At 40.7% G+C, this 23043-nt stretch overlaps 2 protein-coding genes across 4 annotated transcripts in view; one reads left to right on the top strand and one right to left on the bottom strand.

Annotated features, from left to right (window-relative positions):
• Positions 1–17403, top strand: part of SH3BGRL (SH3 domain binding glutamate rich protein like) — a 169891-nt gene extending 152488 nt beyond the window's left edge. For all 3 annotated transcript variants that reach the window (XM_074964475.1, XM_074964476.1, XM_074964474.1), the window contains 2 exons: positions 5562–5642; positions 12510–17403. In XM_074964475.1, coding sequence (XP_074820576.1) covers positions 5562–5642; positions 12510–12542 — 114 coding nt within the window. In that variant the 3' untranslated portion in view covers positions 12543–17403. The remainder of the gene's footprint in view (positions 1–5561; positions 5643–12509) is intronic.
• A 2676-nt stretch (positions 17404–20079) lies between these two features.
• On the bottom strand, positions 20080–22886 carry LOC141993569 (SH3 domain-binding glutamic acid-rich-like protein 3). The gene is made up of 3 exons (XM_074963116.1): positions 22747–22886; positions 21684–21851; positions 20080–20585 (listed from the first exon to the last, which is right to left on the bottom strand). Exons 1-3 carry the CDS (start codon positions 22792–22794, stop codon positions 20484–20486), a joined length of 318 nt encoding a protein of 105 aa, XP_074819217.1. The 5' UTR covers positions 22795–22886; the 3' UTR covers positions 20080–20483.
• Positions 22887–23043: the final 157 nt, after the last annotated feature.

Raw genomic sequence — 23043 nt, 5'->3', positions numbered from 1 at the left:
GACAGAGTTGGCAACAGGATTTGTTGCAGGGATTGGTTCCTCAGTTAGTGTTTCTGTTGTGTGGTGTGTGGTTGCTGGTGAGTATTTGCTTCAGGTTGGGGGGCTGTCTGTAAGCAAAGACTGGCCTGTCTCCCAGGGTCTGTGAGAATGAGGGATCGTCCTCCAGGATAGGTTGTAGATCCTTGATGATGTGCTGGAGAGGTTTTAGTTGGGGACTGTAGGTGATGGCTAGTGGCGTTCTGTTACTTTCTTTGTTGGGCCTGTCCTGTAGTTGGTGACTTCTGGTACCCTTCTGGTTCTGTCAATCTGTTATTTCACTTCAGCAGGTGGGTATTGTAGTTTTAAGAATGCTTGATAGAGATCCTGTAGGTGTTTGTCTCTGTCTGAGGGATTGGAGCGAATGCCCAAATAAATTTGTTAGTCTCTAAGGTGCTACAAGGACTCCTTGTTGTTTTTGCTGATACAGACTAACATGGCTACCCCTCTGAAATCTTTTTTGTAGAGCTCTCCGATAACATTCATAACAGCAGGCAATTATATACAGTGTCACCTTCTTTCCCACAGCACTCCAGAGCCCATGTGTATACCTGCAGGGTCACTACACAGATGTCCTTTACCAATGAAAAGCAGCCACCTTTACATTGCAGAGCTGCAGCTGTCAAATGAAGCATGGCAATGTTACACAGTGGTTTAGCACAAGGAATGAAGAAAACTATGCAACTGTAATGACGGGGGATGCCTCTCTGTCATACATATTTCTAGGGTACCGATCACCATCGAATCAGAGTTCCATATACAGTAATGAGGATTGGTACAGAATTATAGAGTAGGTGATAATAGACTCTTCTTTGCTTCTCCCTGGTTTGGTGGCATTTGCTTATATTGTATTTTGTTGTTATTTGTTGGGTACTGAGCAAAGGTTTTTTCAGTGTCCTCTGCAAATGACCAGCTGAGCATTCGGTTCTCTCTCCTCTGGTTAGTTGCCCATAGTTGAGCTTTGGATCTACTACAGGAGCACAGCCATGCTAAGTCCAGTTTGGTCTTTAGCAGCCAGAACCTTGGAGAGAAAGACTGAAGAAAAGTGTGATATATGTAGCTTGAAGAGAGCAAGAACGAACCTGAAACAACAAGGGAGAAGGCGTTACTGGCAACTACATTGATTGCTCTAGAAAAAACATTAAGTAAAAAACAAAACCCAGTCTCCAAGAGAATAGGAGGAGATTCCCCTCAAGGCTAGAATGCAGTTAAAGCCCTCAGCCATCTCTCTTCCTTAACCTTTAATAGCTGAGTCCTCCTGAATCACTGGTGGCCTGGATCCTAAAACCTCACGGATATCACAACATGAGTTCTTTCTCTTTTATCACTTCTGTGGCAGGCAATGGATATACTACATTAGAGGGACTCTCTGGCTAGGATGCCCAAACTGGCAGGGCTGTGTGCTGCACTGAAGTTGTACAGTGTTTGATACATGGAAGGGCCCCTTGACACTTGAGGTTCTCAAGTTTTGTAATGCAATAAGAAGTCTGGGAACTATGGACCTGCTCCTTCAAGATGCTGAGCTCTCCTGGAACTGTTAAGTGCCCTCAGCTCCCACTGAGTGAGATGAGTTCACTTGGCACCTCACAGTATAGGCCCCTATGTTCTCTGGGGGAAATGGTTTCAAATATCATTGAGTGTAGGACTAAGCTGAAGATCCCAGAGTCCACTCCTCCTTACAAGGAGATTTTTAAAGCTTTGTAGCACAGCCGTGCAAAGCAGTTACATATATGTGTCCTCTCCTTCTTAGGTCATTACTAGTTAGATTTTAGAGGCACCTGCTGATGTAGCTTTCAGTGTTTGTGAATGCAGCAGATCAAGAAGAAAGTAGTATGTTATCCAGAGTGGCACTGCTGCATTCCTCAGAGCCTGTCAGCCCTCTGTTTGGGGACCTAGGACTGGAAGGGACCATCTGCGTCATCAAGTCCAGTCCCCCTCCTATCACAGGCAACACGGTCATATAAACACCTTCATAAATGTATCAAGCTCTATCTTAAAACTAGGTTGGTTCTTCATCCCCACTATTCCCTTTGGGAGGCTGTTTCAGAACCTCACTCCTCTGATGGTTAGAAACCTTTTTCTAATGTCCAGCCTAAATTTATTCATGGCCAATTTATACTTATTTGTTCTCATGCCAACCTTGTCCACTAGCGTAAACACTTCTTTCCTAGTGTTTACCCCCCTGATATATTTATAGAGAGCCGTTGTATTCCCTCTCAGGCTTCATTTTGCTAGGTCAAACAAGTCACGCTCTTTGTAGTCTCCTCTCATAAAATAGGCTCTCCATTCCCCTGATCCTAGTAGCTTTCTTTGCACCTGTTCTACTTTGAATTCATCTTTCTTGAACATGGGTGACCAGAATTGTAGATAGTTTTCCAAATGAGGGTTTACCAGTGTCCTGTGCAATGGCATTAATACTTCCCTGTCACTACTGAAAATAGCTTGCCTGGTACATCCTAGGATTGCATCACATTGGTTGTTCATAGTCATCCTGTGGTGAACTAATAAACCCAGGTCTTTCTCCTCCTCTGTCATTTCCAACTGATGAGCACCCAGCTCATATTAGAAATTCTCAGTAGTCCCTAAGTGCACAGCCTTGTACTTTATACTATTAAATTTCATCCTATTTCTGTTACTCCAGTGCTCAAAGTCCTCCAGGTCTTTGTGAAAGTAGAATGAATTATATTGAAATTATAATTCATTAAAGAAATGCTGCTTGAAAGATTTGTTGAAATATAGTTGTCAGGAAGAGAAACATTAAGGAGTGTGAGACAATGGGTCCTCAAACTAATTAACTTAGAGCTCCTACTGATCTAGGAGATTGGTAAACGTTAGTATGCAAATAAGATATGTATGTATATTTGTCAGTTTCTGCTTCCTTTTGTCTCCTACGTTGGATTGGCTTTGGCTTGTCTGTATAAATGGGTTGGCTTGAGCTTTTTGCAGGAGGCTCACATATATCTGGGTGCATTGGCAAAGCGCTTTGCTAATAAACAGAGTGGTCTGACAAATTCAGTGAGTCTTGAATCTGACTTTGACATCTTCCTGTATAATACTCCGATCCTTCTCTGTGTTGACAAGACCTCCCAACTTTTTGTCATCTGCAGATTTCATTAGTGCACACTTACTTTTTGTGCCATGATCATTACTGAAAATATTAAATAAGATCAGTGTCGAGACTGATCCTTGGGGAACCCCAGTAGTACTTACTCCAGCCCGATAGTTCTCTCTTCAACACAACCCATTTTTGTTTCCCATTTACCCAATCAGTTATTCACTTTACAATGCTTGTACTAATCCCGAGCTTCACCAATGATTTCCTGCATGGTACAGTATTAAATGCTTTACTGAAGACCAGATAAATGAGATCTGTTGTAGTTCTCTTATCTAAATGATTTAATGGATCAAGTGGCAGAGAGGCAGATTTTTCTACCCATCATACAGGAGATTTCTGGTACTCTAATCCACTGGTCTAGAGTATGGTTCCCATAGGTTCTAATCCTACCAGGTGATGAGATCCCTGGCTTCCATTAAAGTTAATGGGAGATGAAGCTACTTGCTCAGGCCCTAATAGGCTAAGATAGATGTTGTTTCTTTTTATATGTAAAGAATCATCAGCTGGAGGAGAAATGCCAAGAGAGCAGCACTCTATTGCTGCAAAAATTCTCATGAATGATGATTCTACTTGGCAGTTATTAGGAAAGATGCCATCAGCTTGGATAGCTGGATCCAAATCACAGGAATTCAGCTTGCAGGAATTTACCTACCTTTCTCTTTTTATCAGTTCCACTGTAAACATGAATTGGTACCTGCTTATTTTACCTGGGGATGCATGTTCTGTGTGTACACGTGCAACATGCACAGCAGAGAGGCTGTGATTATAAACTGTATGCATCAGTAACTTGCAATGCAAGGATCACACTCTTCTATAGCTGAAAGGGTTGCTTTCCTAGTAGTTGTGCTAGGAATCGGGTTGCTGGATCATGCTCAAGCAGGACAATCAAAACACTTGTTATCAAACGATTCCAGCATGTATCAGCCAAAGGGCTTTAGGAAGGATTTAACAAATCTGTACGCATTATTTAAAAAACGAAAACCTGAAAGTTACACATTCAAATTCAAAAACAATCGAACTTCTCCGATCTCCAGTTCACGCAAGCTGGCAGTTCCTTGTTCCGCCCTCTCTTCCCAACTGCAACAGAGCCTCACGAGTTATTGCTCCTGCCCACAGCATTCCCCTGCAGATTCCAGTCTACAGCATTTGGATTCAGCTCATTTCTCATGCTTCTGCCTGTAGATGGAGGGGCAAGTGAAACAGCCTGCCTTCAATGGCAGCTCCCTCACTAACTTCAACCCACAACTCAGCATTCTCTGTATTACTGGCATTCCACAGCTAGATGGCTCGCCAGGATTCTTGCATGTTGCATCTGACGCAGAGAAAACCAGTGTTACAGCTTCAGTGAAAAGGGGGAGAAAGGGTAGGAAAAAAGCCTACATTAGGTCTGTAATGTGACTTTGGCAATCAGAGCTAGGGATGTGTGTGGTAATCGAAATGATGGGTGGCTTACACGAGCCTCCTAAGCGTAATTAGCCAGTGTTTTGCAACTGTGTTTGTCAAAACCAGTTTCATTGTGTAGCTCTTTCCACACTTATCAGACCCATGAGCATAGAGTCTCTGTGCTCAGGGCAGACTTGCATTTTGTGTGTCAGAAAATATACTGTGTGTGTGTGTGTGGTGGTGGTTTCTCCCTCATACTCCACCTCCCCTTTCCTCCCTAGAAGTGGCTGTGTATGTTAGTGTTGCAGTTCTGTAACTTTAATTGAGCACCAAACATTATGAGGCAGAGACATCTAGTGTTTACTGGGCTAGTGCATTAACTGAGTTTACCTCAAAGCAAGCTTAACCAATACATGTGCAGTGTATAAAGGCAGATATTGGCCTTTAGAGTGAGGAGAACCACTTGCTTTGTGCATTCACAGTCACAAAATCATTGAAAACAATGCCAGTGTAATGCCAAGGCTGTGACTTGAGGATTAGTAACTCAAAGAAGTGTAGATTTCATTTTCAGATAATAGATTTGAATCTGTCTCAGATTAGTAGCAACACTTTGACATCTCCCCTGATGAAACAAGTTAGGGGGCTCAGCTCTGTCCTTGTGGAGAGCCATGTCCATGCCACATTTGCCACCTCCATCTGGCGCAGTTATCAGCAGTTACAGCAGAGAGACCAAGCACTGAATTGCCATGAATGTGGTGCTCCCAAGGTTGAGGCATATTGGTGAAGCTGTCACTGCTTGTGGTTTATCTGTTGCCATCCTGGCACCTTTTGCAAGTACTAAATTTTAAATTTACGGATACCAGAATTAGTTCTGTAAATATGAACTGACCCTCTGAATTGTGCTTTAGACCACACAAGTCCTGAAAAGTTTTAGTTTTCTCAGTGTGGGCTTGGGTAAACTGTATCGAACTAATCCTTTATTATTTTTGGATGGCTCATAATCTTTCTCTCTCTCTCTCCCATGAAGGATTATGAAGCTTTCTTCGAAGCTAGAGAGAATAATGCAGTGTATGCTTTTTTAGGCTTGACTGCTCCTCCTGGTTCAAAGGTAGGTGGTATTCTGTATTGTTTCAGACTAATGAATACAACTTTTATTTACACTCTTTTAACAGGGTGGCTGACCCTTTATAGGCTAGAGGCCCCCAGGGGGGCCAGCCAGTCGTAGTTACTAGGGCTGATGATTAATCACAGTTAACTCACGCGATTAACTCAAAGAAATTAATCGTGATTAATTGCAGTTTTAATTGCACTGTTAAACAATAGAATCACAATTGAAATTTATTATATATTTTTGGATTTTTTTTTTACATTTTCAAACATATTGACTTCAATTACAACACAGAATATAAAATGTACTGTGCTCACTTTATATTATTTTTATTACAAATATTTGCACTGTAAAAATGATAAACAAAATAAATAATATTTTTCAATTCACCTCATACAAGTACTGTAGTGCAATCTTTTTTATCCTGAAAGTGCAATTTACAAATGTAGATTTTTTTTTTTGTTATATAACTGCACTCAAAAACAAAACAATGAAAAACTTTCAGACCCTACAAGTCCACTCAGTCCTACTTCTTGTTCAGCCAACAGCTAAGACAAACAAGTTTGTTTACATTTACGGGAGATAATGCTGCCCTCTTATTTACAATGTCACCAGAATGTGAGAACAGGCATTTGCATGGGACTTTTGTAGCCGATGTTGGAAAGTATTTACTTGCCAGATATGCTAAACATTCATATGCCCCTTCATGCTTCGGCCACCATTCCAGAGGACATGCTTCCATGCTGATGATGCCCATTAAAAAAATAATGCATTAATTACATTTGTCACAGAATCCTTGGGGGAGAATTGTATGACCCCTGCTCTATTTTATCCACATTCGGCCATATATTCCATGTTATAGCAGTCTCTGATGATGAATCAGCACATGTTGTTCATTTTAAGAACACTTTCACTGCAGATTTAACAAAATGCAAAGAAGGTACCAATGTGATAGATACAGCACTCGACCCAAGCTTTAAGAATCTGAAGTGCCTTCCAAAATCTGAGAGGGACAAGGTGTGGAGCATGCTTTTAGATGTCTTAAAAGAGCAACATTCCGATGCGGAAACTACAGAACCTGAACCACCAAAAAGAAAATCAATATTCTGCTGGTGGCATCTGACTCAAATGATGAAAATGAACATACATTGGTCCGCATTGTTTCGAATCATTATCGAGCTGAACCCACCATCAGCATGGATGCGTGTCCTCTGGAATGGTGGTTGAAGCATGAAGGGACGTCTGAATCTTTAGCGCATCTGGCATGTAAATATCTTGCAACTCTGGCTACAACAGTTCCAAGCAAACATCTGTTCTCACTTTCAGGTGACGTTGTAAACAAGAAGCGGGCAGCGTTATCTCCTGCAAATGTAAACAAACTTGTTTGAGCGATTGACTGAACAAGAAGTAGGACTGAGTGGACATTGTTTTATTTTTAAATGCGGGGGGGGGGTTTGTACCTAATTCTACATTTTTAAGTTCAACTTTCATGATAAAGAGATTGCACTACAGTACTTGTAATGAGGGAAAAATACTATTTTTTGTTTTTTTACATTTCAAATATTTGTAATAAAAAATAAATATAAAGTGAGCACTGTACATTTTGTATTCTGTGTTGTAATTGAAATCAATATATTTGAAAATGTAGAAAACATCCGAAAATATTTATTTAAATGGTATTCTATTGTTATTTAACAGTGCGATTAGTTGCACGATTAATGGATAATTTTTTTTTATTTGCACAATTAATCGTGATTAATTTTTTTAATCACTTGACAGCCCTACTAGTTACTAAATAGGCACACTTCAGAAAGAATGAGATAATTCCCCTGTAAAGTGCAGCAGGAAGCTGCAGGGAGTGTTTGAGGAGGCAGAACTGAAGGAAGCTGTGATAGAGGCAATGCAATGAGCCAGAAGCTCTTGCAGGAAACCCTTTGCTAGTGGGGAAGATTTTGGGCCTGGAAGTCAGAGGGCTAGGGAGAGCAGACTCCAGAGAAGTATGGGAGTTGCCCCAGCAGTGAAGGGCTGGGAGTGGCTTGCTAAAGCATGAAAGTTCCTGAGACACCTGGGGAGTTTTGAGACAGTACCTCAGAGAGGAGGTGCTGTGCTCAGCTTAAGGCTATGGATAGACTTTGTGTGTGTGTTTATTTTGAATATCATGCCCATAAAACCAGACCCTAAGGAGAGGTATTTCTGAACAGAGAGAATCCTTTTGTGAGTTATTGAGGGGAAACTGAGGCAGACTGCCTGTATAGCAACCTGCAGGTCATAAGGGGGTGCTTGCGAAGTAGCAAGCCTGTTCATAGCTCTCTTGTCCAGTCACAATAGGTAATATCGTGTTTTGTCTGTTAATGTGTTGTGGTTGCTATGTGTATGTATTCCAGTGGATCTGACATTCACTTTCTAAAGACTTTTTTGCTTTGAACATGGGCATTACTGCTCCATTTATTTGGAGGATGCAGCATTCACCAAGAGGCTTGTCTACCCTTCTCTCCCTCTCCCCCACCCCCCAACACACACACACACACCTTTAGATCAGGATGATTCAGTGTGCAAACTTGTTACTGTAATAGTTAACATTGGTTTTGTAACTTCACGATGGCCCCAATCCTGATTCCATTTAAGTTAATGGCAAAGCCCCTGTTGACTGAAATAGGAGCTAGATCAGGCCCTGCATTAGTTTCTGATGCCTCTTGACTTTGGACAGTGTCTTCTGTACAGACCCATAGGCAGACACAATCCCTGCTCAGAGGAACTTCCATTCTAGTAAATTTCACTAGAAATCCTGGGGAAAAGAAATTGAAACAAAGGCCAAAAAAAAAAAAAAAGAGAGAGAGAAATTCAAATAAACAAGCCACTAATACTTTGCAACAGAACATGTCTTGAATATGCTACTCATGTTTTTTGCAACCAATTTGCCATAGAGAGATCGATCTTAGAATGTTCTTTTCTTCCACAACCTCCACTGCCTGAAACTGTCTCTTTTCTTTACAATTTATAAAGTGGGTTGCTGTAATACAGATCCACCAAACTGAATTCCTCCCTTGATTTTGATGTGATAGGACATGAATGCTTTATGCATTTTACTGGAGGGCATTAGGATCCCTGGGTCACTGTTAAGGTTTTCAATACCAGCCCTTTTGTTCACATGGATAAACTTTATTTAAGAATTAGGAGGTGACTTGAAATGCTCCATTCTGCATACATTTCACACAGACACCTGAGTTAAGATAGTCTGTGTGCAGTTAGTATTAACAGGTGCAGTTGCAGGTCAGGCTGAGGGTCAAAATTCTGGGGGCCAAATTAATCTCCTGAGGTAACTCCATTGATAACAGTGGAGTGACACTAGTGATGAATATGGCCCATTCTTTCTTTTGTCTCAGATCTACAAAGTTCCAGAGTAACAAAAGACAGTAGTAGAGGCATATATTAATGTTTAATGGGGTCAAAAGGCCAATTGCACACAATGCAATACTTATTTAAATTCCTTCGGGTTATTTTAAATGCACCCATGTCAGGTTTTGGGAGCACCTGCAGAATATTGAACAGAATTTGGACAAATGCACAAAAACTAGCCCCAATCACTCAGCCCTCCAGGCATTGAGGTCCCTGCGTGCAGTGTGACTAGTGCATTGCTACCACATAGGAGGCCCAATTTGTAGAGTAAAGACTTTGGCTTCTTGAGGACTCTGTGATCGTTGTCATTCACAGGGCTTTTGGGAGCCGGCCGGAGCTGCCGGAGCAGGAGCTGCTGCAGTAGGAGCTGTGGAGCAGCCCTGGAGCTGTGGCAAGGGAATTCCTACACACCCACATATACACCATGTACTCAGAATTCTCTCCGCACACAGCCTGCCTACTTGGGCTCTGCACTTGATGTTCCCCCAAAGGAGTTCAGTCAGACTGAAAGACAAAAACATGCTGGGCCAGATTCTGTTCTGTTACACTGAAGTCAGTGAATTGTATATGTATCAGTAGAAGCAGATTGCTCAATCTGAGCCTGATCCTGCAAGGTTCTGAGCATGCTCCCCTCCCACTGAAGTCAATGGGGTTCAGTGGGACTGGTGGGCACTTAGAGGGCTGGATCCTGTAAGGGGCCATCTCTGATGTCCCGTGTAGAAACATCACATCTGACATAACGCACTTGATTAATTCTTTGACCGACACTTAATAACTGCAGTGAAGAAAAACACACACTCCTGGTGGGCGTGGCCATTTGTCAGCCTGATTAAGGGTGACTAGAAGGAAAAGATCATTGTAAAAAAGAGAAACAGATGCAGTAACATTATTTATTTAATCCCTATATTGCCTCCTAAATTTTAGGGGACCATTTAGTAAATGGAGACAACCCTATACTATGTGACTTTGTACGCACAGAGTTGCTATTACTTTTGGTATCAGCCTAACTTCTGGCAAGTGTGCTCCCACTAAATGCTAGCAGATCAAACTGATTGGCTGTTGGTTAAAATGAGGAATTTACCTTAAAATGTTTGGATATCAGTGTATGGCAGACAAGGAAAACATCCTTGCAGCTGGAGGGACCATGCTTGGCTACATTATATAACAGCTATCTACATAATCCCTTTGAACAGTGTTATGTAAAGTGGAAGGAGGTATCAGAGCAGCTGCATAGCACACATCTGGGAGAGATGAGTTTTGACAGCACGCCCTCTGTGTTCCATGAGAGGTTTAGGGAATTTGTTTGACAGCAGTACAGGGGTGTTATGTAAAGTGAATAGTATTAAAAGCCAAGCCTCAGCAGCATTATTAGAGATACAAATAGCTATTTATTGAGCATCAATGGTTTGTTCAATGTTCTGCACACCTAGGGGGAAAATACATGATCCTATAGATAACACTGGAATAAATTAAATACAGACAGCTTGATACAATTATTGTCCAGGCTTCAAGGGATACTGGTCTCTTCCACGCATGCATGACTTGAGGAGTTAAAGCTTATGACTCATTGTTTGTTAAGGGCTGACAGTGTGCTCAGTGAAAGGCATCATGGGAGAAATTAGCGTTAAGGAAGGATTTGAAAGGGGAAAGTGATAGTGGGCAAACAAGGGGCCTAGTCCTCTGAAGAGCTGAGCCCTTCCTAAATATCTTGCAGGACTGGGTCTGAGAAGGGAGAGGAAGTTGATTGCCCTGTTTCTCTCAAAGGTCAATGTGTTTACTGTGGAGTGCACTTTGCGATGGGAGGGGTGTTCTGAGTTCCCTGCTCCCAAAGGCCTGGACTGTGGTGCCTTTCCCTCTGGCATAGCAGGCTGGCATCTGCCCAGAGGGAGCTGCTAGAAACTGACAAGAAGCACGACACCTTTCATCTGTTCTATGCTGCTGTGTGAGATACTGCTGCTCTCTGGAAAACATGGGGCATCTTTTTCCTCCCCTGTCCTATTGCCTCTCTTTTCTCTCTGCTTCTTTCCCATCCTCCTCCTCTGCCACCTCCCCACTGAATAAACTTTGTGTGGATGCCTCCCATACCACCAGGTGATTGATTCTCTGCCATCAGAGCAGAGTACAGATTTCAGGGAGTATAGGAGACCTGAATCAGTGGTGCAGAGCTACACGCTGTTCCCGCGCTCTTGAATTTAAAGGGAGTAAGATATGATACGCAGGCAAATGGCCAAAAAACCCCTAGAATCGTACAGATAATGGAAATATGCAGGGCACGTACTCCACTTTGGCTGAGGTCATTCACTGTGTCTCGTCTCTTCTCCTTCACATGAAGAATTTTGTAAAAATTTTGCATAGATTTCCCTTTTCTGAGTATTGATTTACTTGTATTGCCTATTTATAAAAGAGACATAACTGTTCACGCTCATGATGTAGTGCCAGAGTTTCAAAAGAGCTCTGCTCCCATTTAAGCACCAAAATAAATGGCCAGATTTTCAAAAAAGCTCAGCACATTGTGTGATGGCCTGTTTTTGAAAATCTGGCCATAAGTACCACAGTGGAAGGTCCTGAGTGCTGAGCTCTTGGAAATCTGGCCCTTAGTGTGAAGAAACTTATAGTGGATCTAGTTGGCATTAAAATCTAATTAAATTTAATCTTCATTTTTATTAAGAAATAAGGAGGAGAATAGCAAAAATTATTTTGAGAAAAGTAAGTCTCCTTTTGCGTTCCCTCCATTTTGTCAATCTGTTCCCTTTCCTTCTGAAGACCAGAAGGCGTGGGGTATTTTTTTAAAAACATTTCTTCTGAAAATTCTCATTACTAGGCAATTCTAGAGCTTAGTTGACATGTCTGTTACATTGTTTCTGTTATGACAAAGTTAACTAGCCACTTCTCACTGCATCATAGTATTAATTTAAATCTCAACAAGAACCTGTTTTATATTTCCATAGTGAAATTGCTTCATTCTTTTTTAGACAAAGTCCCCGCCCCCCCATCTTACCTAGCAGTCATGCTTCAAAAAGTCTGTCATCCTCGAGGCTTTAACAATGTTTTAATCATTTTTTTGTAGCCTAATGTGAATAATGAAAGGAAATATGTTAAATCTGATCTTTTACTTTTAATACACAGTTTGGATAGCAAACATGACCTATCATAGTCTGGAAACCCTAGCAGCTAGTGGAGAGAACATGCATTCTTTGATTACACCTGCAACTCCTATTTGAATTCAGTGGAAGCTGAGGATACTTACCATTTTAGGGGAGTGGGCCCTTATCAGTGTATGGCAGGACCTTGCCCCAGAGAAGTAAATGGAAGATCTTCATTTGACTTAAAGGCTCAGAGCGCCTTGCTTTTTTGGCTATGTATCACTGGAATTTTTTTTATCATGTAGTACAGATGTCCACTCATAACAAAAATATATACAGGTTGCTACGTTTGATAAAGTACTCATTAATCCTTATTTTATTATTTCAGGAAGCTGAAGCACTGGCGAAGCAGCAAGCATGAATTTCAACTGCCTTAAATGTTCTGTAAAGGGAACTTCCACAGCTTTTTATAAAATAGTAAAATTGTCTCTGCTTCAAGAAAAATAGATTTAATTTCTAACATTTTGATTGGTGCTTGCAGCATCCACGATATATGAATATAAATATGAACCTGGTGAACATGGGAACATTAGGGTAGAGAGCATGGAAGACACTATTGCAAAGTTGGAAGCATAGGAAACTGAATCAATTAGAAGTGATTGATTTAAAGTCATTTAAACTATGTCTGGGCAATTGTGTCCATTTTTGTAAGTTTAAAGAAAACCTATTTTAGTACTAATTACGCAGATAAACTTGCACCTAGAGATCCAGCTATTTAAACATAGGGGAAAACAAGCAACAACATAAAACCTTATCAAATAACTCTAGTGCCTGAATTGCCTCAAATGTTATTGAACAATACAAAAATACAGTAATTTCTCAATGTCTTTTTAAATTGTGGTTTAAAATGAAATTGTAAGTGTTGTGTAGCATAGTAACCATAGTAATTGCTTATGGAAATTATGACATTTGTAGAATGAAGATTTGAAATTGTATTGTAACACATTGTACAGATCTAAAAAAAAAAAAGTTGCCATGTATTTCTCATTTAAGTGACCAATGTGGGCCTTTTCCACAAAAAAGAGATTGAGCAGTGGATAACATTTCCATTGGCACGTTCACCACACAGCTCTCTAACCATGACTTGATTATATGTTTGTGTGCTAGATTTAGTGCACTTCAGTGAAAAGTACACTAATTCCTAGGCAGTGTCACAAATAAGCCAAAATGGCCAGAAATGGCATTTCCTTACACATGTAAGAGCTAATGCCTTTCATGTAATAGTTTACAAGTTCACATTGTTTATAGTTTAGGCGTTTGGTTGCACGTTCTAGTCGTTACTAGTTGCATATAGTAGTTTTTCATATGGGGAACTAAAAGTAAATGTTTGAGTTGTAAGAAGTATTGTAATTGAGTGTGTGGTGGGGGGGGTTTCTTTCAAGTTTTAAACGTTGATTTGTATTGCCATGGAATTAGTGAATCCTATTAAAGAACAGCATTCTGTATCAGTGAATTCACCAAGTGCAATATTAATCCATTACATGCCTTAGGTATACATCAGCTATTTGGCAAAGGGGCATTCACATAGTCTGCATATTATGGCCATCCACTGGAAAATCATGAAGACCTATTTAAAAGCCTAACCATACATGCACCTGAAGTGGTAAGGAGTAGTTTTAAAATTTACATGTGTGATTTTAAAATATACCTTGCACAGTATATGCCACTCTTACTTCCCAAATGCATCAACACCATAAAACAGTGATATGTAGCCTTTACTGTAGTTGGAGGGGCATTCTACAAGCACAGCACACACAATTTATTTTCATCTGCTTTATAACAACATAGAAATAGGTGGTATAGATCAGCAAAAGACTTATAAAGGTTTTATGCCACTTGCAAACCATAGCATATTCTGGCCATGCAGTTACTTATTTTGATGCAATAAAAGTTATGCAGTGCTTTAAAATGCTTCCTGAGACCTTTATAATTCTAAGATCCAAAATTAGTAACAGGATAGAAGTAAAGAGTTAATTATACTCTACAACAGAATAATTAAATATTTTCCTCTTGCCAGCATATTTCTTTTGGGGTCTGCATTTCCCCAGCTGCAAGAGGTGTCTTCATCAACACCTAAATAAGTAGCAGAGAAATGTTTTTCCTTGCACTGTTGTGAGAGCAGTCTGGCTCCCACACAAGTCAATGGCAAAATTCCCATAGTTTCAGCATGAGCAGGACTGGGCCTGTAATGGTGTTTGGAACGTGGCTAGTTACATTCGCATTTAGTCCATGTTTTTCTAATTTTGAGCCTGGGAATAGACATTTTGTAGTTTCTGCTTACAGATGCCTGACCCATGTCCCTGTCTGTATGGAAGTAGGACAGTTAAATGTTGCCTAATCTTCAGGATGAACCCATATCATATTTTGTGCTTTCTCTCTAGCAGGCTTACTATTAATTGCTGGGGTGGGGGAGTGGAGGAGACTATTGTTGGGTTTTTTATTTTTGTTGTTTTAAATCAAGTGTCTGCCTTCCATGATTCAGCATGACTTAGTCTTTCTATATAAGATCTCTGGTATTATTGGCAGTATCTCTTCTATGCCTAGACCTACTAGACGAGTTTGAGGAAATGAATAAGAATATTGAAAGGAGTTTTGTGAAGAAAATGAAATTTGACACACAGGTTGCTATACTCCTGCTGATTTGCTGTGTTTCCTGTGTAAACAAAATGTGGCATTACTTTTTGTGAATTGCATCTATTATTTGAGGAAGCTGTAACTGAAAATTATTGCCAAATTTTGTCAGCTCAGTGACACAAAACATTCTGAAACAAGGTCATCTCTATTTCTGATCTTTGAGAAACTTGCCAAGTTTTAAGAAAGCAGTGTCGTTCCCCCTTCCAGTCCCTCTTCTTTGCCAGATGGTAACACTCAAACTGCATCTGCATTCCTGAGGGAAGCAGTGTGAAGACGGGGACTGGCTTATTTCTTCTGGTGTCTGGGGGACAAAGCCTGAACACAAACTGAAAAATATCTAAGTGGTCTGTTCTTGTTTTGGCCTGTCTGAAGAACTCAGATTAGTATTAATATAGATTTCATGCATGTTTAGGAGTGACAGAGGTGAAAATATACCTGTGTGGTGTTCTCAACACGTTGGTTCTGTGGTTCACATTACTATGTTTTTAGGTCAATTGTGGATGTTGCATCTTAAGAAGAACTTGTTCATTTCTTCCTGCCTCTTTTTTTTCTATATAGAAGGTAAGGTGACGAGGCATCAAACTTTCTTTCTTACTAATTATTGATGTATCATTCCAATAAACTGGTTTTAGAATGTTTTCTCATTATATTAGTTTGATTTTTGTTGAGTGTGTTCGGCTTGGTATTTTCAGTGTTGGAAAGGATCCTCTTTGTTTAGCTTGCAAAGCAAATCTGAGGATATTCAACCAAAAGAGCTGCTTTAAAATTTCAGTATCTGTAGCAGCCACAAAATTAATGTAGTGCACACATTCCCCTACCCCACCCATTACTATTAATTCATGTTAATAGTTTTGTGCCCTGTTGCTGGAATTAAGATTATTAGTCTAATAGCTGTATCTACACCACTTAAATGATCTGTGTTAGAAAATGTGTGTCAAATACAGTTCCTACCCCACATCTACACTCCCTCCCCCAAGCTGATGTTGAATCCAATTGATCTAGATCAGTGGTTCTCAACCAGGGGTACGTGTACCCCTCGAGGTACACAGAGGTTTTCCAGGGGTACATCAGCCCATCTAGATATTTGCTGAGTTTTACAACAGGCTATATAAAAATCCCTAGCAAAGTCAGTACAAACTAACATTTCATACAATGACTTGTTTATACTGCTCTATATACTGAAATGTAAGAACAATCTTTATATTCCAATTGATTTATTAATTATATGGTAAAAATGAGAGTCAGCAATGTTTCAGTAATATTGTGGTGTTACACTTTTGTATTTTTATGTCTGATTTTGTAAGCAAGTAGTTTTTAAGGGAGATGAAACTTGGGAGGGTACGCAAGACAAATCAAACTCCTGACAGGGTACAGTAGCCTGGAAAGGTTGAGCGCCACTGATCTAGAGTGTATGGATAGGTCAACCAGCTTCAGCACCTTTTGTAGTAAAGCTTGTTAGACAACCTAGCCTGCTTTGCCACAGTGGATACTGAACTTGGTTGAACCTGTCTATAAGAGTGGGATAAGTATTTTCTTACCGGTTGCAGGCGGGACAGTGGGTCACATATTTGATGTTACATTAAACTAAAACATAGTTCATTTTTGTAATGTGGTGATTGCTGCAGTGATACTAAGTAGGTGGGACAGAAATCTAACATTCACCTTTATTGAGAGGTTCTGTATATCAGCTCTGTAAGATGATAAAAAAAAGTATTTGTCTTAGGGCCCAACCCTGCTATCTTTATGCACGTGAAAGTCCTGTTGAGTTCAGTGGCAGTTTTGAGTTTGAATCTGACAAGATCAGGCTATATAGATGCAGCTTCAGAATGAAGTTCCCTGGTAAAAGAATCCTCCTTCAGCAGATCAGGAAACAACATATTAAGCGCCTGATCCTGCAATCCTTACTTATGTGAGTAACCCTGACTCATAAAAGAGTGCTTATAGGAGTGAGGATTTCCAGGATTGGGTTCGAACTCACTGCAGTTCTAATATCCGATCTGGCTGGTAGATTCAGTAGCCAAATGATAGTCCTCAGAGGGTCTGTGTGCTTTGTGTGTTCAGTTATTAAACCAGCTAGCAATCTTTCTACTGCATGCTGTAGAAGCACTAAACTGAATTCCCAACCATAAATTGTACTGTACATTGTCACCAGAATTCCAAACTATAGTCACGTGTTTTCAGTTTAACTATTATTTGTATGTGTAGGTTTTTAAAGAATGTTTTTGAATGAGGAAAGGGCATATTTACTTACCTATTTATAGGATGAACTTTTTTCTTGTTTCTAAATCAGAATTGGGAGCAGTTATTAAAGTTACTGTCATGTCTTTGAATAGTGTCTTAGCTCTGTTGTCTCTTCCACTCTCACTTGCCATTATTTGGTATTTTAATAAGTGGTCCATAATGTCATTTAGGAAAAGGTGTCTTTTGTGGTCTCTCATCACAAGGAATCCCATTTGCATTTGCCTTATATGTTTCACTTGTATAACAGATTCATTTCATGTTTTGTTTACTGTTTTAAAAATATAGTCTTAAAAGCAAAGAATATTGTTACTCAGAAATGCAAAGCACTTCAATAAAAAATGAATTCCAAAAATCTGTAATAAAAACTGCATGTCTGCATTTAATGTTTACTTAACTTGCCGTTTCAGGGTACAGTGATGTGCACTGTAATAATAAATTTTTACTATACACAGTTTTCTTCATTTTTTAAAATTTTCCATATATTTTATTGTTGTTGAAACATTTCAGCATCATGTATTCATTACTCAGTTATTTGGAAATATACTGGGAACTGGAATGCCTCTGCAGTATGTATTGCTAATTTAATCCATGTTTAACTTGATGTAGAGGAGTCCTTGCTAGCAATTTAGTAGGGGTTATGAATTTTGGCTTATGTTTTCACTGCTGAGTTAACTTGAGTTATCTACACTCAAGTTACTTCTCTCAAGTTAGTCTACTTTGAGTGAAAGTGGTCACTCTGCAAAATAACAGTTGAGCTGCTGTGTTCACACTGGCACTGCAGTTCCTCAGGTGTGGCACTAAGACTTCTGGGGGAATATTTCGGAGTCTTTGCACTGTGGTAGACTGAGCTGGTCTATGAATACTTTTCCAGTGAAGTGTGGGAGAACTTGTCTGTCATTTCTGGGTACACTTGGGGAACAGTGGGAAAGCATTGGAGGACTAGTAGTACTCCAGTGGAAGCAGCCTGAAGCAGCCACACTACACAGTGGCTATGTTAGCAGCTGAGCAGTACTAACTCGAGCTTTAGATTACAATCCTCTTTATAACAGAAGACCGTTATCAGATTCCCACCTCACTCTTCTTTTCTCAAGACTTAACATGCCCAGTTTTTTTAACTTTCCTAACAGGACAGGATTTCTAAACCTTTTATCATTTTTGTTGCTTTGCTCTGGTCTCTGATTTGTCCACATCTTTCCTAAAGTGTGGTGCCCAGAATTGGACACAGTACCCCCAATGAAGCCTCACCCGTGCCAATTTGACAATTAAATTACCTCCTGTCTTACTTGCAACACTCCTGTTAATACACTTCATGTGAGCCTTTTTTGCATCTGCATCACATTGACTCAATTGGTGATCCATTATAACTCCCAGATCCTTTTCAGCAGTACTATCACCTAGTCCATTATTCTCAATTTTGTAGTTATGCATTTGATTTTTCCTTCCTAAGTGAAGCACTGTGCACTTGTCTTTATTGATTTCCATCTTCTTGATTTCAGATCAATTCTTCAATTTGTCAAGGACATTTTGAATTAGTTTTCTTGTCCAAAGTGCTTGCAACCCCTCCCTGCTTGGTGTCATCCCCAAATTTTATAAGCATACTCTCCATTCTTCTATTCAAGACATTTATGAAAATATTGAACTGTACTGGACCTAGGACTGACCCACATGGGGCCACACTAGATATGTCCTCTCAGTTTGACAACAAACCACTGATAACTACTCCTTTTGAGTATGGTCTTTCAACCAGCTTTGCACCCACCTTATAGTAATTTAATCTAGACCACATTTCCCTAGTTTTTTTGAGAATGTCATGTGGGATTGTGTCAAAAGCCTTATTAAAATCGGGATATATCCCATCTACTGTTTCCCCTCCCACCCCTATCCAGTGGGCTAATAACTCCGACAAAGAAAGAAATTAGGTTGGTTTGGCATGATTTGTTTGTTAGGTTTTCCTTAAAATTCATCATGCTGTTCCCTAACTTAAGGGACCTGCAAAGAGAGGGAAAAGTAGGTTTCACCCTTTTTTGGCTATAGATAGACAGATATGAGAGAGAAAACTGGAAAGTTTTTATATATATAATATTTTTGTTTCAACATTAGTACCCTGACACTGTGGATGAATGGACAACTCTTAGGTTTGACAGAAATACTAAGGAAATTAAATCTGATTAATTGAGAGGGGAAGTGATTTTTATTCATATAATTTAAGCCCTTTAAACACTTGTTTAACTAAGACACTTAATGGAAAGGCTCTTTGTAACGATTCAACACTGTGCCTGTTAAACTCTTAGGGCTAGTCTACACTGGCAATGCTAAAGCGCTGCCATGGCAGAGCTTTCACATGCCTTGTGTGGTCATGGTGCAGCCTTGTGTGTCCATGAGGGGTGTAGCTGGTGCACTGTCTACACTGGCGCTTTACAGCGCCGAAACTTGCTGCGCTCAGCAAGTTTCACACCCCTAGCAAAAAAGTTGCAGCGCTGTAAATTGCCAGTGTAGACAAGCCCTCAGTTCCACTACCGCTGGCTCTGCACTGTGGCCTCATGCCCACGTTCCTTTCAAGTCATAGGTTTGGTTCTGCTATGATCCACAAAACTGGCAAACCCAGCAGGCACTTAAACTCAGTGGACTGCAAAGTCATTCTCTCTCTCTGTGGCCCAATGACTGTTCCACTGTGGATAAATACTTAAATAGTCACTGAACCAGAGAGCAAGTGTGGTAGGAGAGAATGACTTTGTGGTCTAGTGGTTAGGGCACATACATGGGAGGTAAGAGGCCCCAGCTCCATACCCCTGCCCCAATCACTCATCTATCCACAATGGAACAGTTTCAATTAGTGAGACTGTTTTCCAAGAAAAGGAATATACAGAATATGAAAGTAATTCATGTGTCGTAACAGTAGGATGCAGTATTGTCCCATGGTGGAAGAAAGATGATATGAGGTAGTACTACCAACAGAAAATAATCACAGTTAAACCAAAAATGATTATTAATTACTATACTCATTGCCTTTTATTGAAGGTCCCACATAAATAAAACTGCTCAATGAATATAACAATATAATATTTCTAGGTATACTGTATTAGAGAAAAATCACCTCATGCAAAGATGATACAAAAATATGTATGAATTACTTTGTTTAATAAAAGACCCCTGAGAAACATGGAAAACAGTAAGTTGGCTTTCAGAACAGAAGAGGGTTAGAAGGCCTTTAGGACATCTATCTTCTAGTTTGGTTGAAAAACTGCTTTTGAATGGTACAGTGTGTAGTCTATCAAAGAAGACCTGAATCTGCTATACTGTAATATTAAAACACAAAAATACATAAGATTTATTTACCCTGAATAATTAACAAAACAATTAAGAAATAAATATATTTAGTATATTTGGTTCCTGAAGCATTGTTGGAGTTCAGATCTGGATACACCCTTTAGACAGTAATTTCCTCTCTTGCAGGCTTGTCTATTGATGCCATCTTCAGAAACTTCCAAACTTCTTCATTTTCAGTTGCTTCATATAACATCTCAAAGTCCTAAAAGAAATGCAAATCCATGTGCTAATGGCATTAAATCCCAATTCTGTTTTTGTAAAACCCGATATGTCTGTGCACTTTCCCAGCAGCAACACCTGCGTACACTAACCTCTGGCAAGATTGTTTTTGTCTTGCACAAACATCATTCCAACATATTCCAATTCATAACTCTGATGATATGAAGATTTCAGAAAGTGTGACCATCTGCATTTATTGCACACACAACTACCTAATGCCAAATCCATGGTCAGTAAATGCTGGCCATCTCCTTACTCCCAACAAATTACAAGATAACTTGAACGAAATGGAACTTTTGGACTGACTACTAACGGTGCCCTATCCATGTTAAAAGCCTACTGCATAAAAAAGATTACAATTTGTTTCGTATAACATCTTTCATACAGCAGTATGAAGTCTTTCCTCTGTTACAGTTGTGTAACTCCCAATGAGCAGTTGGAGTTTCACCCACCTAAATAAGGGTAAAACTCAGCCTCTGTGGCTAAATTTTGTCTCTGTACAAGAAGGAAAAAGCATGCAGACAGCCACTAAGGCCTTGTCTACACTGGAATTTAGTCATTGATAATAGATTCACTGATACAAACCTCTAGTGAGATTTGCACTGCGGAAACTTACCCTGTCTTGAAACTGGGTAAAATGTATCTGCAGAAATCATCTACACTAGTAGTTTGCATCAGTGCAGCTACACTGGTGCCTAATCACACTGTAGATCAGACTCAAAGCTAGCACAAGCAACCTTGTTTGTGATGTAACTGGCCAGAAAAAAGCCCAATTAATATTCTGAGGCATGCACTATGGTTTAAGGGATTTGGTTTGCTGAAAAATGACATGGCTAGCAACTCCTGCAGAACTCCTTGTGAACAAGGTGCTCTCAGTAGTATCTGTGATGCCCTTCCCTGTGCAGACTGGAGGAGGTAGTTTCCAGTCCCTAAAAGGCATGGTCAAAATGTTTTGTCTTTTTTAAAATACTGTTGTTGTGTTTATCTGATAGCTGAAGTGAATTAGCATGCAAAATTCTCTACAAACATACTTATTGTATAACTTATTGTTTAAAAACAAAATCTAGATTTTTTTTCTTACTCCACAGTAGTCATCACCATTGAATATCTGAGGAGGTATTGCATTAGGATTACCAGCCTTTGCCCTCATCTCTTGAAGCAGTTGTTCACTGATGGATACATCTATTAACTCGTACTTTGTTTTGTTAATGTCCAAAATTCGAGTAACTTCTGCCTGTTTCTGCTTCACCTAGATAAAAAAGACAAATTTTAAAAACAGGCTTTTATTCCTGTTAACAGCCCCACTTGTTTTAATTTTTTTTACAATAACTCCCTCACACTGAAATATCATTCTACCTAAATAGCTAATCAAAAACAAGTTAGGAAAGCTCATGTGCAGTATATATTGCTCAGGTTTTCCGTTTTAAGTTGTTTTGTTCAGACTGGAACTTGGCACACGTACTCTCAGCCTGTGAAAGATTTGTTTCCAAATATTTTTAACAAAATTAGTTGAATATTTTCAGGTTTCAAGGATCATTTAAGAACCTTATCGGGGTCAGAGATCCCATCTCTTCATGGTGGGTGGGTGGTGGGGGTGCAGCCTTTGTAGGTGGGAGGACCCTATTTCACTGCTCACCATGTGGGGGTGCGGGAAAGTCATGTTCAAGGTGGGTGGGAGGTTAGGGTGGTGCTGCCCTATGTGGGTACTGGAGCCATGCTTGATGCTAGCAGTGACTATGAAGTTGGGAGGGCCCCTCTTGGTTTTGGTGCGTGGACGGTGAAGTACCTCTTGGTGCTGCTAGGTGGGTGGAGGTGCAGCCTCCCATGTGTGGAACTGGGGCCTTTCTTGGTGGTGGAGGTGCAGCCCCCTGTGGGTGGAACTCAGGTCCCCCAAGAGGCTCTTGGTACTGGGGGTGCAGTCCCGTGGGGGAGGTGCTGGGCCCCAGGGTGTTGGTGGAAGGGTGCAGCCCTGAGGGGGTGGCACTGGTGGGGAGGGGCGCAGCCCCAAGGGGGTGGTGCTGGGCCCTGTGTGCAGACCTGTGGGGGCGGCGCTGGGCCTCAGGGTGCTGGTGGGAGGGGGGGTGCAGCCCTGAGGGGGAGGCGGCGGGGGGGTGCAGCCCTGAGGGGGAGGTTGCCCCGCTCACCTGCCTGGATCCGGTGACGCTGGTGTAATAGACCCTAATGGTGCCCATGGTGAGCGGGCCAAGCCGCTCCCTCCCCGCCCGGCCCCAACTCACTCACAGGCCGCGCGCCAGACGCGGTTGCTAAGGCAACGAACGGCTGCCGGCGCGGAAGGGCCAGGCTCGTTTCTTGCTTCTGATTGGCCGATCCGGGCTGTCAGTGAAAGTCAGCCCTGCCCCTCAGCTCCAGGTCTGCGGGCTGGTGGTCGGATTGCGGCGCGCGCGCCGGGGAGCGCTCTGGTTTGCCGAGCCTGGTTGGGG

This window comes from Natator depressus, chromosome 9 (assembly GCF_965152275.1).
Source record: "Natator depressus isolate rNatDep1 chromosome 9, rNatDep2.hap1, whole genome shotgun sequence".
NCBI classification, from domain to species: domain Eukaryota; kingdom Metazoa; phylum Chordata; order Testudines; family Cheloniidae; genus Natator; species Natator depressus.
This window is presented reverse-complemented; position numbering and strand designations above follow the sequence as displayed.